A 16137-nucleotide genomic window follows, 5' to 3' on the forward strand; every position below is an offset into this window, starting at 1 on the left:
CCCATGCAAGCATGAGTTGTGAAATAAGGTGTTCAATTGTCATAAAACTGGCAAGGTCCCACAACTCAGTCTGAGATAAAAAAAGGAAGAAATATAAAAAGGTAAGAGTGTCCATAGCAGGGGTCAAACCTATGACCTCTTGATTCTAACGAGTCAGCACTACCACTAAGACATGATGCAATTTATGTTTGAAAAAGGCAGCGTATTTATATTACAATTCTAATAAGTGTGGTCCACTTCCCAGTTGCACGCCAGAGCAATAGGTATATCTGCAATGGTGTACACTGCAAGGGGCTCGCCGGCACGCTCCTGTTGACTGTGGCAAAAACTTGAGCTTAGAGCCATCGGTGCACAGATCTGCAATGGGTGGCGGGAATGGCGCATCCTAGCAGCGAAGGAAGGAGCAGGAGCTACGGTAAGGTCTGTCCCCTATTTTGTGCCGCTACTTTCCTCCTTTCATCAGAGGAAAAGGGATTTTTAGAAATTGGGGATTTAGGTTAAAGGCAGTAGATTCTGATTTCTTCCTACCCTTAGGTTTTTCATTTCGATTTGTGTTAGAAGTTGATAGGCTATAGTTTATGAAGTGCAAAACTAAACTTTGATTTCAAGTTACAATGACTTTTCTGAAGATTTCGTCATGGTCTCGTCATCATGTATGTTTTCCATCCCAAATTGTAGGTTGTTATGGTATTTCTAGATTCATAATTTTTTTTATGTATCTAGACATAATATATATTTAGGTATATAGTAAAATTTGTGAACTTAGAAATGCTAAAATGGATATACAATTTGGGACGAAGTGAGTATGTAACAAGAAAGGTTAGGGCAATGGTACGCTTGGTTTTGGTTGTCGCCGCATTTACATGCAACCAACAAGGAAACGGATCCCTCAGCAGCTGTTTCGTTGCGATCGATGGGCCGATCGATCCCTACGGAACAAGCAGGCTGCTTGGCGTGGCCGTCTGGCCTGGACATCACAGCATGCATGTTTTGCATGGCTACCCGTCCACGTATGCGAACCCCCGGCCAGCTGTCGTGCACACGTGTAGCAGGTACTATACGTACAAAAACGCCCTCGCGTCCCTGCCTGTATCAGTTCACAATGCAAACTCATACAAGGTAAGCCGTTGGGGATGGATCCATTCCTTTCAACAAACAAAGCATATTCCACAGAAAAGGTAGCGCATGCAACAAATTAAACCGGGTGCCGTGCGCGCACTCATGACATGGCATGCACAGCCGGCCGATCGATCGCGCGCACGTAACGCTACATATACGGCCGGCCGGCGAACTGAAGAACGTGCCCAGTGCAGTGCAGTGCAGTGCAGATCTGCAGTAGCAAGGTAAGGTATGGAGATGGCGAGCGATGCGCCGCCGCCGGCGACGGCAGTAGTAGTGATGAAGAAGGGGTCGTGGAGCCCCGAGGAGGACGCCCAGCTGACGAGGCTGGTGGAACAGCACGGCCCCCACCGCTGGAGCCTCATCAGCGCCGCCATCCCCGGCCGCTCCGGCAAGTCGTGCCGCCTCCGGTGGTGCAACCAGCTCAGCCCCGAGGTGCAGCACCGCGCCTTCACGGCGCACGAGGACGCCATCATCCTCGGCGCCCACGCTCGCTACGGCAACAAGTGGGCCACCATCGCGCGTCTCCTCCCCGGACGCACCGACAACTCCATCAAGAACCACTGGAACTCCAACCTGCGCAGGTGCAGGCGCCGAGCGGCGGCGTTGGCGGCGGCAGGAGCACCATCCACCTCTTCCCGTGCTGCTGCTGCAGGAGGAACCCAGCAGCTATTTCTGCAGCAGGACATGGACAGCGCTCCGCCGGTGGCCGATCAACAACCTGCTTCTGGTCTAGGGCTTCTCAACCCCAACAACCACCGCGACGACGACGGCGCTCTGCACGAACCGTCCACGTCTCTGTCCCTGACCCTGGGCCTGCCACTGCCGGAACCAGAAGCCGGGGCATCGGCGACGGGCATGAAAGCTGCAGACCAGCAGCCATCGCCGCTGCCGCTGCGCATGCCAGAAGAAGAAGGAAACGCGCAGGCGCAGCTCATGGCGGTGGTGCGCCAGATGGTGAGGGAGGAGGTGCAGCGCCAAACAGGGCAGCTCGCCTACTCTCTCATGGCCGCCGCAGCCTGGGCCAAGGGACACCACCGTTGATCTATCTCAGTCATCCTATATATGAATAATAAGATGCATGCATCGGGCAGGAATCCATATATTGATATACATATAAATTTTCCTTCTTTTCTTTTCATCATGCATGGGGTGATCGATAAATGGTCTAGCAAACTCAGATTGCTACCGTTTATTACTGTTGTTTCGCTTGTATTGTCTTTCCTTATATGCGTAATAATAACATGCATGTGGTATTGGTATTGTATGTTCCCTTCTCCGTGTGTTTCCTTATATTCCCACACACTCCCTTCTTCTTCCCTTGTGCATCCGTGGGAGGCAAAAGGATTGTTATTCTAGAGCTCAGTATGTACAAGATTTCTAACTACTCTCTCTGTGTTCATGCAACAACTGAAGTGCTTTTTCGCTAGCACATTGAGACTCCTTATTCCAACCGTAGCAACGCACGGGCATCTTGCTAGTTCCAGAGAAAAACGCGCCCCCTCTACCTAGCCACGTCACCCGTTTCGATCTGCCGCCTGATCTAGTCTTTTTGAAGCCCCACACATGCATGTGATCCTTTCTTTGAAAAGGCAATAATATTTTTGGGATATCAACCCAAGCAAGGTCCGTTCTCATTTTCCTTATGATAAACCTGTTAGATTACATCCCATGTAATCATCAGCGGAAAAGGTGCAGGAGCCCTTCCTCAGTCCCTCCTCCCCCAAGCTTTATCCGCTCGCTCCCTTCCCGTCCGCTCCCCTCCACCTCCTCCCCACCTCCGCTCCCCTCCACCTCCCTCTCTCCTCCCGCGTCTCCTTCCCTACCGGACCTCCCTCTCCCACTGCCCCTCCCCTCCCCCCTTCGCACGCCCCTAACTCGTGGCAGTGAGGAGCGGCGGCGGCGGGTGGATGCGGTGGCGATGGTGAGCCCCCCCCCTCTCATCCAGGGGCGGATCCAGCTGGTGCCCATGACTGATTCGTTAGGTGGCAAGGCGCGTGACACAACCTGTCGATTCGCATTATGTCATCTTCCTCTACTCGACAAAACGCACCAGCGTTCGGGGCGTGCCTTGCCTAATTATTTTGTATTGGCATTGCTGCAGCACTCCTGCTGCAAATACAATTAAAGCCTCCTATCCAACTGCAAGTTTGTGAATCGCAACTAACTGGCTGCTCCCTTTTTTTGCTCAAATTGCAAAACACTTTTTTTTCAATCCTTAGGTTTTACCTGATTGTTTAGCAAAGACTCATGTAGATTTGCTTATTATATATGCTATATTCAAGTTAGTTTATGTGCTTGTGTATATTTCATGTCATATTATTCTCACCTTATACCATTAACGGATTGCCTCCCCTTGCCAACCCCTCCCGCAACACAAAGACTTTCTCATGGTGACATCTGCATGCAATAATCAACAAATTTCAAATAAATCTTGAAGGCCCATGTATATATAGCAAAAAGATTGTGGAAATATTTAGTTGTCACACCTCTGGTGTTTTGCACATGTAATTATTAGTCTTAATCCAATTAATAATTTCTGCAAGCAGTTGGTCACATGCGATATGAGTTCATCTTTAATAAGCATTTTATTAAGGGTTTATGCTATTTTTGCAATTAAATAATAATAAAAAGTATAAATATGAAAATTTTGGTCAAATGTAGTTTAAGATATTAAATGAACCATTTTTGAATCATGAACATGTTTCAGTTGTTGAAACAAATTCAATCCTTCATTTAAACTTTTGTTTGAAGAACCTAAGTGTTGATGCCGTCCTTCAATTTAACTATTTATAGCTGATGTTTATAATTAATTTTTAGTAAACACCTAACATATCTCCAATATGAAAGTTTCAGTATAATATATAAACTTTCACCTAAATGTGCTCTGGATCTGTGAAAACAAAGTTTAATGATTAAAAAACCAAACCTTGGTCAAACTGTTGTTTTGACCCACACCTTGAAATTGACCAAAGTTATTGATTAAATGGCTGAAACCTTAGGTTTAGGGCTTGATAACTCTCATTTTTATTTATGTACTTGCCAGCCAACCAAACACAATCTTGTAGATACTTGAAATTGACATGCACACAATGTTTGGTAATTAATTAAAGTTCATTTTGACATTCAAATATTTGGCCAAAGTTTGATAAATCAAAGGAAATTGAAACTTGAAACTTCAGTTTCAGCTGTATTTTGCTCCAATCTTTTGGGCACTCGATCTTTTCCTTCTTCGGTCAAACACCCTATCTTTTATTTTAGCTGGTTGATGTGCTGCAATATGAAATTTGGAAAAAATATCATCTGAAGATGTATGTGGACTTGAGGCCTTAAATCAGAGACCATGCTCAAATGCCCTCAGGCTGCCGGCGGTCGACACACAGCACGCGTCTTCTGCTAGCGAGCCACACACCCCTCCACGCACCCGCGCTTCTCTCGCCTCTCTCACGTTAAAAACCTCAGGCCTTCCCTTCTCCCTCTCTTCTTTCAAAAATGCAAAGATAGGATGTACATCCTTAGGTGGGCTTATTTGCAATTTACATGTAGAGCATCGTGATATGTTCCGATCGTTTTCTCTCATGGTATTGCTTATGTGTTTCATTTTTCAGCTTGGATGTATTCTTCCCCCTTGTCCCCGCAGCATCTATTCACGTGTCTCGAGGCACACACTATAGTAATTGCGCCTTCAGTTCCGGGTCCAAACCCCCCGTTAGTACCAGTCACTACACTTCTTGTACCGGTTAAAAACCCCCCTCTAATACCGGTTCCACAACCGGTACTAAGCAATCACCTCTACCCCACTGCCAGCCTCGCCACCCGCCACCCACCCCCCATCGGTGGCCTCTGGCCGCCGCCCTCCTCCTCCTCCTCCACCCCCGGCCGCCGCTCCTCCTCCTCTTCCACCCCTTCGCCGGCCCCCACCACCAGCCCTGCCACCACGCCCTCCTCTACCGCCTCCTCCGCCATCCCGCCGCCGCCGCCGTACGCCTATCTGTGCCGCTGCCGCCTGAGGGAGAGGGAGAGGGAGGCAGGTGGACTGAGGGAGGAAGGGATAGGGAGGCGGGCTGAGAGAGGAAGGGAGAGGGAGGGAGAGGCGCTGGGGGAAGGAGCTCAGGCGCTAAGGACCGGGAGGAAGGTGAGGGGGAAGGAGGCGTTAGGAGAAGGAGCTCTGGCGCTAAGGACTGGGAGGAGAGTGAGGGGGAAGGAGGCGCTGGGAGGAGATAAGGCCGTGGAAATAAAAAAATTTGCGGCCGGGCGGACAGTGGGGAGGCTCTAGTACTGGTGGGGGTTTCCATCCGGTACTAGAGGGTACTTTAGTACTGGGTGGAGGCCCCAACCGGTACTAGAGGGGCTCCGCCGTACCCCGAATTTGGATCCGGTACTAATGCTACCATTAGTTCCGGGTCTAAAAACAACCGGTACTAAGGCTAGGGATGAAAGGTCATTTTTCTAGTAGTGGGTTGTGCAACCGATATTACTATTTCGACATTAAGGGGGACCTTTAGTATCGGGTCAAATAACTTGTACTGAAGTGGTACTAAAAAATAATAAAAAAGAAATCCGTTGACCGGAGCTCCGGCGGCACCCCACCGCCGTCTGCCCGAGCCCCGATCGCATAGCACTTGAGCCTTGCACAGGAGGGAGGGAGGGAGGGAGGCGGCGTACTTACGCTACTCAGCCACCGCCGCCGATTGCCACCACTGCCGCTCCTCATCTCAGCCTGCCGGTTGCTGTGCCCGCCAGATTTAAGGAGGTGGAGGCTACTCCAAGATCCACGCGCTCCTTGCTCCGCCACACTCTGCCGATGCTTTGCCGCCGCGTCCTCCCGCCGGAGCTCTGCCGCCGTGCCCTCCCGCCGGAGCTCCGCCGCCGCTCCTTGCTCCGCCATGCCGTGCCAATGCTCCGCCACCTCACCGCATCCTCCCTTCTTGCCTCCGCCACTCCTTGCCCTGCCGTCGCTCCTCACCACATGTAAGAGGTGAGGGGCGAGCGGGGGGGGGAGGAGAGGGCGGCGATAGGATCTGTGTGGGGGAGAGGGAGGGGATTTAGCTAGGGAGAGAGAGGGGATTCAGTGGGGAGAAGAAGAGAGAGAGGAATGGGTGAGAGAATGAGGGGATGATCGGATAAGTGTGGGGAGGGGGGTGAGTGTGGAGTAAGAGATTGAAGGGGTGCTGACAACGTGTGAGGGGAGGTTGCGATTTAATACCGGGTGAAGCCTGCACCGGGTACTAAAGACCCTCAGGAACATTATTACCAGTTGGAAGCTTCAATTGATACTAATTTGTGACCTTTACTATCAGGTAAAGCCTCCACCCGGTACTAAAGTGGGTCACGAGGGGCTCCTCGGGGACTAGCCGTTAGGCGAGCATTAGTACCGGATCAAAACACAACCAGTACTGAGCCTCGGGACGAATGCTGAGTTTTCCAGTAGTGCCAGGTTGTGTTCGCTCCATCAGATGAGAGGTAGGCCGAGGCGATGAGTGTTGACGCTCGTTATTGACATACTTTTAGTATCATTTAAGTGGTGTTTTCATACATATTCTTATACTAACCCGCCACTTGGCACCTGAAATAACCTCGTTTTCGCATATGCATTGTATTTTGGAGGACATTCTGTTTTTACAGGAAATTGGACCTAAAATCATATTTTTCGATAAAGCCATGAGCAAGAAACGAACTTGTCAAATACGAAGGCCACCGGGCTCAGAAAGAGCCCAGGGCGATCAGCTTGGTGAAGCCCAAGACGATCGGCCAAGGGTCTTCTGGTCCCCTCCGATGCTCATTTTTTAGCAAGCACTCCTCCAAGATTACTGTGTGTTTGGATAGTGGGTTGGGACAGGTTTGACCTAGTTGGTCCCTTGTTTGGTTGGAAATACATGTGGGTTGGAGTGACTCCAGTAGGGAATATTTCACGTAGATGCGGGTTGGAATGGTTTCTCCAAAACGGGCGGACCGTCCTGACCCAGATGGATACCGTCGCTTCTTCGTCTCCGCGCTCGCCCTCGATCACCCGCGCGCCGGCGTGCTCGCCGCCTCCCTCCTCACCTCCCCGGCCCGCCCGCCCTTGGTCCTCGCGCTCGCTAGCGCAGGCGCGCTCGCCACCCCCGCCGCCTGCCCGACGCCTCCATCTTCCCACCAACCCCGCTTCCTCCCGTCGCCCTCCGCATGCATCACAGGGAGGAGCGGCGCGGGGAGAGGGGTGGCGGCTGGCGTGGGGAGAGGGGTGGCGGTTGGCGCGGGGGAAGGGAGCGGTGGCCGACGCGAGGGGAGAGGGAGGAGCGGCGGCGCAGGGAGAGGGAGCGGCGGTGCGGGAAAGGGAGGAGCGGTGGTCGTGCATGCAGAGGGGCGGTGGCGCAGGGGGGAGCGCAGGGGCAGGGGAGCGGCGGCGCGGGGGAGACGGAGGGTGGCCAGAGGAAGAAGATAATGTGGGTGATGATGACATGTGGGCCCCGCAGTTGATAGTTGGGACCCGTTGCTAATGGTGTTAAAATACCATCCATCCCAACCTTCTCAATCCCTCCAATCAAACAAAAAATTAGGTCCAACCTATCCCTCTCATCCAAACACGAGATGGGTCGACTCCAACCCATAAAAGGGGTGAGCTCCAACCCAACCCATATCGTTCCAAAACCAAACACATGCTTAAGGGCTAAGATTGTGAAGACATGGCAAGTCTCATTTCCAGATCAAAGAGGAAGCAAAGAAGATCAAGTGGAGATTTGAAGAGTTATCAAAGATCAATCTCATCTTGAAGCTATCAACGTGCTAGGTCCACATACATACAAAAATAAGCTTCCAAAAAATCAGAGGAGACTTGGCGACGGAGTTGGGCATGAGGGGATAAAAGGAAGGGTCATGACGATCAGCTTGGACCTCCACAGACCGATTGGCCTAGGGTTTTCCTTATTCCCCTCACCTTCTTATTTCAGCCACTCGTCTTCCAAACTATAAGAATGCCCAAAATTCATCGACGCACAAGATCAATCCACCAGAAGTCGACGAATAGAGGGACACACACCAGAGTGAGCTGAGGGCCACTGCAAGTCTTCGAGGTTGTTTAGGAGATGGCTTAGGCTAGACCCTAGCCACCATGGTCATCCCTGCATGGTGAAGCCATGGTGGAGTTTTGGAGCCGAGCCTTGTGATCATCAAGGCTTATGTATACACGATGGTGATATCAATCTAATCTTGTGCTTATTTTGATCTACTATGATGCATGCTTATTCTCATATGTTTAGCTAGCATATGTTCTTAGTAGGAATTGATGTAATCGTGGTGATTAGTCTATGTCTTTCGGATACATCTTAGTAGTGCGTAGGAAGTCGGTGTGATTACCCTTGTGTGGCGACAACATGTGGGAGGAAAAGACCGAACGATTGCGTAATGTTGAGTAGGATCGATGGCGAGTATTGTGAGAGTCATTTGAGGTAAAGCTTTGGAAAACCGGAGACATTAACACATACCTCGCAGTGGTGACCACAAGAAAGTAGGCCGTTTGCGAGCCACCTTTCTTAGAGATGACTCTTTATCAAGGTGCTACATAGATTGGTTACCACTTTGGCTAAACTACAATAAGAAAATAATAGGCTCATGCTACCTTTGGTTGTGTTACCTCATATATATGGATGCGATATGTTTATCCTGTCCAATACTTATGTCACGATTAGGTTTACCGTTATATGCAATTCGTGCTTCATGGTAGGATTAGATCTGATTAGCTAGATAGAAAAACCCTAACCAGTTTGCTGCCGATCCACGGATTGATAAATCTTGGATGGGATATTCTGAGGAAAAAACTACGATGATTCGTGCGTTTGCGGTTCATAAACTGGCGTGTTAACTGCCATCAACAATGAGCTCGCAACAGGAGTGTGATCGATCTTGTCTATAGAATTCACGATGATGTTGTTCATATTGTTTAATATATGTTTAACAATTACAAGCTAGTGTATTTTTCACAATCATGCTTAACCGCATCTAAGTAAGAGGAAGCAGGGGTATCAAGACGGTTACAAAAGCATCACCAAGCTGGTGGCAAGCAGCAAGAAAAAAATATAGAGGGACACGCACTCAGCCTCACAAAGCAAACAAGACTACCCTACGCTGGATTACAAGCTAGTGCTCTGGAGGGGGAGGGAGCAACTGCTCCTCCTTGGGGCACGGCAGCACGGGGCGGGATTTGAAAAGTGGGGGAAAAATACACGCAGGCGGGGCGCGGTGGGCCAGCGTGACAGCGGTTGCCGTGGCAAGTAGCGGGGGCCCATCTTCTCTTTTGTATTGTTGTTTCTCTCTCTCTCTCTCCCCTTCTCTTTCTCTGGAGAATTCAATTCGATTGATTGATTATCAATAGCAGGCCACGCGCACACACACACACACACAGCTCCGCTCTGCCTCTGCTCCTCTTCCGTTCCTCTTCCATCCAGGAGCGAGCCCCCACCCAGACCACCAAATCCGATTCGCGCGTCGGAGCAGGAGGCGGCGGCATGCCGCGCACGGCGGCGGCGGCGCCCCCGGCGCGCAAGGTGCCCCTCCGGAAGCTGCTGCGCGCGGCGTCCGTGGCGTGCGGGGTGCAGTTCGGGTGGGCGCTGCAGCTGTCGCTGCTCACCCCCTACGTGCAGGAGCTCGGCATCCCGCACGCCTTCGCCAGCCTCGTCTGGCTCTGCGGCCCGCTCTCCGGCCTCCTCGTCCAGCCCCTCGTCGGCCACCTCTCCGACCGCATCGCACCCGCGGCCTCCCCGCTGGGGCGCCGAAGGCCCTTCATCGCCGCGGGGGCCGCCTCCATCGCCGCCGCCGTCCTCACCGTCGGGTTCTCCGCCGACCTCGGACGCCTCTTCGGCGACGACATCACCCCGGGCACCACACGCCTCGGCGCCATCTGCGTCTACCTCCTCGGATTCTGGCTGCTCGATGTCGGCAACAACGCAACGCAGGGGCCCTGCAGGGCATTCCTCGCGGACCTCACCGGTCGGTAAACTCTTCCTTATTTATTTGTTCCGTCGATTATATTCTCGATTTTTATTAGGAGGAGAAGAACAATCAAGCAGGAACTGCTGCCTGGGCAGTTCGATTTCGCTTCCGTCGCACGCGATTCGTGGCGTAACCAACAAGCAATTTACCACATCGCGAGGGGCCAGGCCAAAAACGGCCTCCGATATTTCTCTCCTCTCTCTCTGTGCTGCCTACGGAGTATATGCCTTCCCATATGTAGTAGTACTATAACTGATGAATGAAAGAAAGAAAAACAGGCGTCGCTTTCCGCTTTAGCCCAGATTCTTTGCTCCGATGCGACGTTGCTCGCCTACCTCAATCCCCATTTTACACGACGGCTACCTTACTTGCCTCGCCAAGCTCCGGATTATGTATGGCCCTGATTGTCTTTTTGCCATGCCAGCTGGCCCATCATTAGCATCAAGTTTAGCAGGCCCGGACAACAAACAAGTAATGAATAATTAGGGGTTAGTATGTATACATATGTCACCACCAATTGTTGTTGTTGTTTTTCCCCAAACCTCTCTATAAGGATATGTATGCTACTCTTCTCTGTATGTGGGACTCAGGATGAGTGTGGGGGGAGGTCAAGGGATCGCTTTCGAATTGTCGCGGTAGGCCTGCACAGGGAGAGATATTCAAGTGTTACACCATTATTGCTGCAAGTTTGGAATCATAGGACAGTCCGCATCTTTTGCCTGCAGCCAGGTATTAAAGGGCCCTCATTAATAATTGCAAGGCTGAGAATGGTTGTGGCTGCGGGCTGCTATCGGCTTGTATGCTAAGAGGCAACATCTGATGCGACGCTACTCTGTGATGGTATGATCTGTGCTCGTGGTGACAGCATAGTTTTCAGATTTTTTTTTTTTGGTAAAACAAATAGACGATCATCTAAGTATTTTCTGTTGACGCAACTTAGTAGCTCAGCTAGCCCATGGCCAATCTGAGGGAGCTTTTCAGTTTCCGTGATTCTGATCCAGGCTTGTGCGCACATTAAATTGTGTTTTTCTGCTAATGGTTTATAATACATACACGTTACTTCTCTTGTCAAAACTCAGAAATGACTCCCTTCCAACCCTTTATATTGCAGAGAATGACCCAAGGAGGACTCGGATTGCTAATGCATACTTTTCACTCTTCATGGCCCTGGGAAACATACTTGGATATGCCACCGGAGCATACAGTGGCTGGTATAGGATATTTCCTTTCACTGTTACACCATCCTGCAGCATCAGTTGTGCCAACCTCAAGTCTGCCTTTCTTCTTGACATTATTATTCTGGTGATCACAACCTACATCACTGTATCATCAGCGCAAGAGCCTCAAACTTTTGGAGGTGATGAAGCAGAACATCCAGGTACCGAACAGGAAGCTTTCCTCTGGGAGCTTTTTGGGTCATTCAGATACTTCACACTACCAGTTTGGATGGTCTTAATTGTCACTGCCCTTACATGGATTGGATGGTTTCCTTTTATCCTCTTTGATACTGATTGGATGGGCCGAGAGATCTACCGAGGAAGCCCAGACAACCCAGAACAGTCCCAAAGTTACCATGATGGTGTGAGAATGGGTTCTTTTGGCCTAATGATGAACTCTGTCCTTCTTGGGTTCACCTCTGTTGTACTAGAAAAGCTATGTAGGAAGTGGGGAGCTGGACTAGTATGGGGTGTCTCCAATATAATAATGGCTTTATGCTTCGTGGCAATGCTCGTAATAACATATGTTGCAAAGAACATGGATTATCCTCCCAGTGGAGTACCTCCAACTGGCATTGTCATTGCTTCCCTGGTGGTTTTTACAATTTTAGGGGCACCCCTGGCGGTGAGTAACAAGATTGTCTTTTTCGACAGAATGATATTTTTTTGTCTACTTCCAGCTCACTTGTATGTTGTCCATGTGGTATATTCAATTTATTTCCTTGTTTGCAGATCACATACAGTATACCATATGCAATGGCTGCTAGTCGTGTTGAAAATCTGGGTCTTGGCCAAGGTATTTCCATTTTGAGTACGTACTATCATCATGATTGCATTTCTTAACTTTTTTCTATTTCTCCCCTGCAGGTCTGGCAATGGGTATCCTAAATTTAGCTATTGTCATACCACAGGTAATTACCTTTATTAATGTTTTTTGTCGGCTTTGGTTCAGTACTATGTGTATATGGAGTCCAGTGCAACTGTGAGCAGTCATAGGGTAATTGGCCTAAACTGATCAGTAGATAATGGATCCAAGTAATCTTACCCAATAACATTTGCTCTAAGTGATAATTGGTTCCAGAACCCAATTTTAAAAATGGTTTATATTCTTAGCATCTTAAAGGCAATAAGAGACGGTTTGAGTTGCAGGTTGAAATGATGTTGGTTGTCTATATCTTTATTTATAGTAGTGTCAGATTACAGATAGAACAGATTTGGTCTTCAGTTAATTGTAACACATGGCAACATAGAAGAACACAAGACAAACAAGAAACCCACGATGATGAAATCACTGTATCCATAAAAAACCTTGCTGTATCCTGGGTTTTTCCTAAAAACCCTTTGTTCTTAATATATTGATACGCAGCTCTCCTGCGTGTTCGAGAAAAAAAATGAAATCACTGTATCGTTGAATAATGTAGAAGCAGTGGTGTTGCATTGGCTCTATCTCAACAGAAGTGAATTCCCTATAGGAGAAACTTTCACAAATAGTCTAGGATTTGGATCATAATACAACAGTCTCCACGTAGAGCGAAATTCCTTTCGATAGTAGAAATCATGAGTCGTCATTGACCAACCATGTGCGGCTGAAGTAAGGAATAATCAACGTGTGAGATCATCTTTGTTTTTTCAAAAGCTTCACGTGAAGCCACACTGAGGAGACAATTGGCAAGTCTGAAACCTGGCAACACAAACCAGACGGACACACCAAATTCTTTGAATAATCCACAGTGCCAGCAAAGCCTCAATATGTGCAACTGACCTCTAATTTGAAGTGAAAGCAAATGCTTGATAAATGACGATACACCTGAGTCAGTTGTGAACACCCATACTACAACTGCAGGTGATTTACTTGGCCTATTCATGAAACTGAAGAAGTTCTAAATTCTAATCAGCGAATGTTGAAATCCAATCTTTAGGTTTATATAAAAGTGATCAGGTTTTCATTCCCTGTCTTGCACCACGATTTCCATCAAGAAATCGAACGCTGGATTGCGACCAATGACCATGTTAGCTAAAAATAAGCTAAATTCACAATTAGGATCAACCATCTTATTTGTAGTGTGTATGTTAAAAAAAACTGTGGTCCGCATTGGTACAAATCAAGCCTTGTAAAACTCGTGTGCGTAAGAGAAATCAGAACCATTTACACAGATGTTTAGCATGAGCATAAATTGGCAAACTAGGTTATGGCAAAAAAAAACGGACACTGGCATGTTATTTCCCAGAGTTGAAGCTCGACTGGAGCCAGGATACATGGTGATGCAGCTTTTGCGGATATTGCTGACACTGGCACCTCCTGCAGATTATTGTGTCGCTTGGTAGTGGACCATGGGATGAACTGTTCGGCGGTGGAAATGCGCCTGCTTTTGCGGTGGCAGCCGGTGCATCTTTCATCGGTGGGCTGGTGGCTATTCTGGGGCTTCCACGAGCACGCATTGCATCGTCGAGGAGGAGAGGCGGCGGGACACACCGATAAGTTGCCTAGCCACCATTGTTACATACATGCTGTGGAGGTGTTGCAAGCAACTTGCAACGATTCTTTGCGGTTGGTCGGGTTGGGCACACATCCAAGTCCTGCACTGCACGCTCATGGGGGTGTCCTTTCCTTTTTGGTGGTTTGCCCTGTTGAGCTATTTTTTGCCTTGTCTCTCCATCATTTGTTGTGCTTTATTTACGTACATGGAAGGAATGTATGTATATGTGTATGTATGTCCAGGAGGTTAATTATAATTGAGTAATAAAAGTTACATGAGTTACGATTTACTGGCAGGGCTGCTGTTGTATGTGTACTCCATACAGAGAGAACAATAGCAGAGCAGGCAGCTAGTGTCGTCCCTAGTACTAAAACCTCACTGATTTTGCGGTATGATGTCCAGTTCCAGTTGCAACGGCACGCCGGGCGTGGGTTGGAGAACCTGCACCTGCCCGGGAAGCGCCGCCGACAGCTTGGCCTCGAAGGACTGCGTCGTCCCCTGTTTGGAGATGACGGCGGCCAGGAGTCCGCCGGCGTCCACGTCGCCGTTGCTCATGGGGACCACGTACCTGGCTCGCAGCAGGCTGGCCAGGCGGACGGCGTCCTCCTGGCCGGAGACGAGGGTGAAGTTGGCCGGAAGCAGCTGCTTCACCACCGGCGTGATCACCACGTCCGCCTGCAGCTGCCGCCTCTTGTCCGGGAGGAAGAAGGAGCTGTCGTCGTACACGCAGTGCGGCTCGTAGTAGAGTAGGCCGTGGCCACCGTCATCTGCGCCGGCGATGAGGACGTAGCCGTTCTCGGGGCGCTGCCACGGCGGGCCCAGCACGGGGCCTGCGGTGGCCACCACCCGGAGCTGGGCGTTGACGGCGGTGGACTGGCCGGGCTCGAGGTAGGTGACGCGGCGGAAGGGCGTGGGCAGGGAGGCGAGCACCGGCTGCGCGTTGGGGGTGGTCACCACCGGCAGCTCCGGCGCCCGGGCGGACAGCTGCGTCAGCGTGCGGACGTGGCAGTGGTCGTCCAGGCTCTGCGTGATGAGCAGCAGCCCCGGCTCCAGCGCCAGGAGGTCGTCCACGCCCAGGGCCTTCACCTTGGGGTTCTTCTTCGCGCCGTCGAACAGCCATGGCGCGCCGAAGTCGAGGTTGCCGACGACCAGGGGGTCCACCAGGATGCGCATCGGAGAACTCTGGCCCTGGCCCTGCTGCTGCACCTCCCACACCCAGCTGTTGATCTCCAGATACGTCAGCTCGAGCGTCACCACCTTATTGCCCTTGCTGATGGTCGACGACGACGAGGAGCTACTGCTGCTGGCTGCTACTATTGATGATGATCTTGTTGGATCTGGACGCCGGCTCCAAGCCAGGCGACGATGATGATGGCAAGGAGAAGAAGCAGCGACTGGCGCGGCGGTGGGGCTGGAGAGCACCTGGAGCCGGCCGGCCATGGCCATCATCTGAAATTCTGAATCCGGCGATGGAGAGAGAGAGAGAGAGAGAGTGAGTGGAGGAGAGGGGACTCTGCTCCAGCACGCAGCACCCACCAGAAAGAAAACTAGTGGTTGTGGCCTTGTCTGGGCTACGTGTTCCGTCCGTCCGTCCGCTTGCTTTTTCTTGGTCATCTTGGTCATCATCATCATGGGCCTAGCTACAGGCCCGAATCGTGGGCCTCGGTGTCTGCATATAATGCTTATCTGATGCGTTTAGGTCAGTTTTGAAACTAAAGCTAATTCTAACAGCAAGCCCACCACAAGCCACTCTAAACAAAAATTAAAATAAACATACAAATTACAATGTAGTTTAACATTGCGTTCTTATTTACCATTTCTTCACAATGCTCAGTTAACACTAGTTGTTAGCACCAGAAGAACCAAGTGAGGGACATGCGTCCAGTATTAAGGCATGAGCAATGCCCACGGCCTTTGGCGGCTTTCTTGCGGGCCTGGAACTGTCGCCTCCGGCCTCTTGTGGTCCTGCCTATTGGCACTTGGGGCTTTGCTTGTTGCCTGCATCTTGCTGCTTCCTGGTCCAGGCAGTTAACCCATCGACGGCCTGCGGTTGGATGCCCCTCCCTCCTGTTTGCTTGCTGCCTGCATCTTGCTGCCTGGTCCAGGCAGTTAAGCAAACAGGCCCTTGGAGCGTCGGCGCACGGGACCCTCTTCGCCCGCCTCCCATCAGACCTGTCTCCTGGTTCTCAAATGACGAGAAAATCACGGGTTTTTTAATAATGAAATGAGACTCTATATTCATTACTAACGACAATGTACTACATGAGAATATACTGTGTAATTTGGAGGTTAAAAAGGTTACTTGTTAATAATACTTTAGCAGCGAGGATGCTGCCAAGGATGGACGTGGTAGCGAT

The 16137-nt window shown here is 50.2% G+C and overlaps 3 protein-coding genes across 3 annotated transcripts; 2 read left to right on the forward strand and 1 right to left on the reverse strand.

Annotated features, from left to right (window-relative positions):
• Window positions 1-1356: 1356 nt before the first annotated feature.
• Window positions 1357-7598, forward strand: LOC111256789 (transcription factor CSA-like). Its single transcript, XM_022825331.1, has 2 exons — window positions 1357-2141; window positions 7268-7598. The coding sequence occupies exons 1-2, from the start codon at window positions 1357-1359 to the stop codon at window positions 7596-7598; spliced, it is 1116 nt and encodes a 371-aa protein (XP_022681066.1).
• Window positions 7599-9447: 1849 nt separating this feature from the next.
• LOC101762148 (sucrose transport protein SUT2) lies at window positions 9448-14069 on the forward strand. Its single transcript, XM_004963292.4, has 5 exons — window positions 9448-10083; window positions 11198-11928; window positions 12036-12099; window positions 12171-12214; window positions 13609-14069. Exons 1-5 carry the CDS (start codon window positions 9603-9605, stop codon window positions 13780-13782), a joined length of 1494 nt encoding a protein of 497 aa, XP_004963349.1. The 5' UTR covers window positions 9448-9602; the 3' UTR covers window positions 13783-14069.
• On the reverse strand, window positions 14006-15362 carry LOC101768917. The gene has a single exon (XM_004964186.4). It carries the CDS (start codon window positions 15227-15229, stop codon window positions 14156-14158), a length of 1074 nt encoding a protein of 357 aa, XP_004964243.2. The 5' UTR covers window positions 15230-15362; the 3' UTR covers window positions 14006-14155.
• Window positions 15363-16137: the final 775 nt, after the last annotated feature.

The sequence above is a fragment of the Setaria italica genome, chromosome III, assembly GCF_000263155.2.
Source record: "Setaria italica strain Yugu1 chromosome III, Setaria_italica_v2.0, whole genome shotgun sequence".
NCBI lineage: Eukaryota > Viridiplantae > Streptophyta > Magnoliopsida > Poales > Poaceae > Setaria > Setaria italica.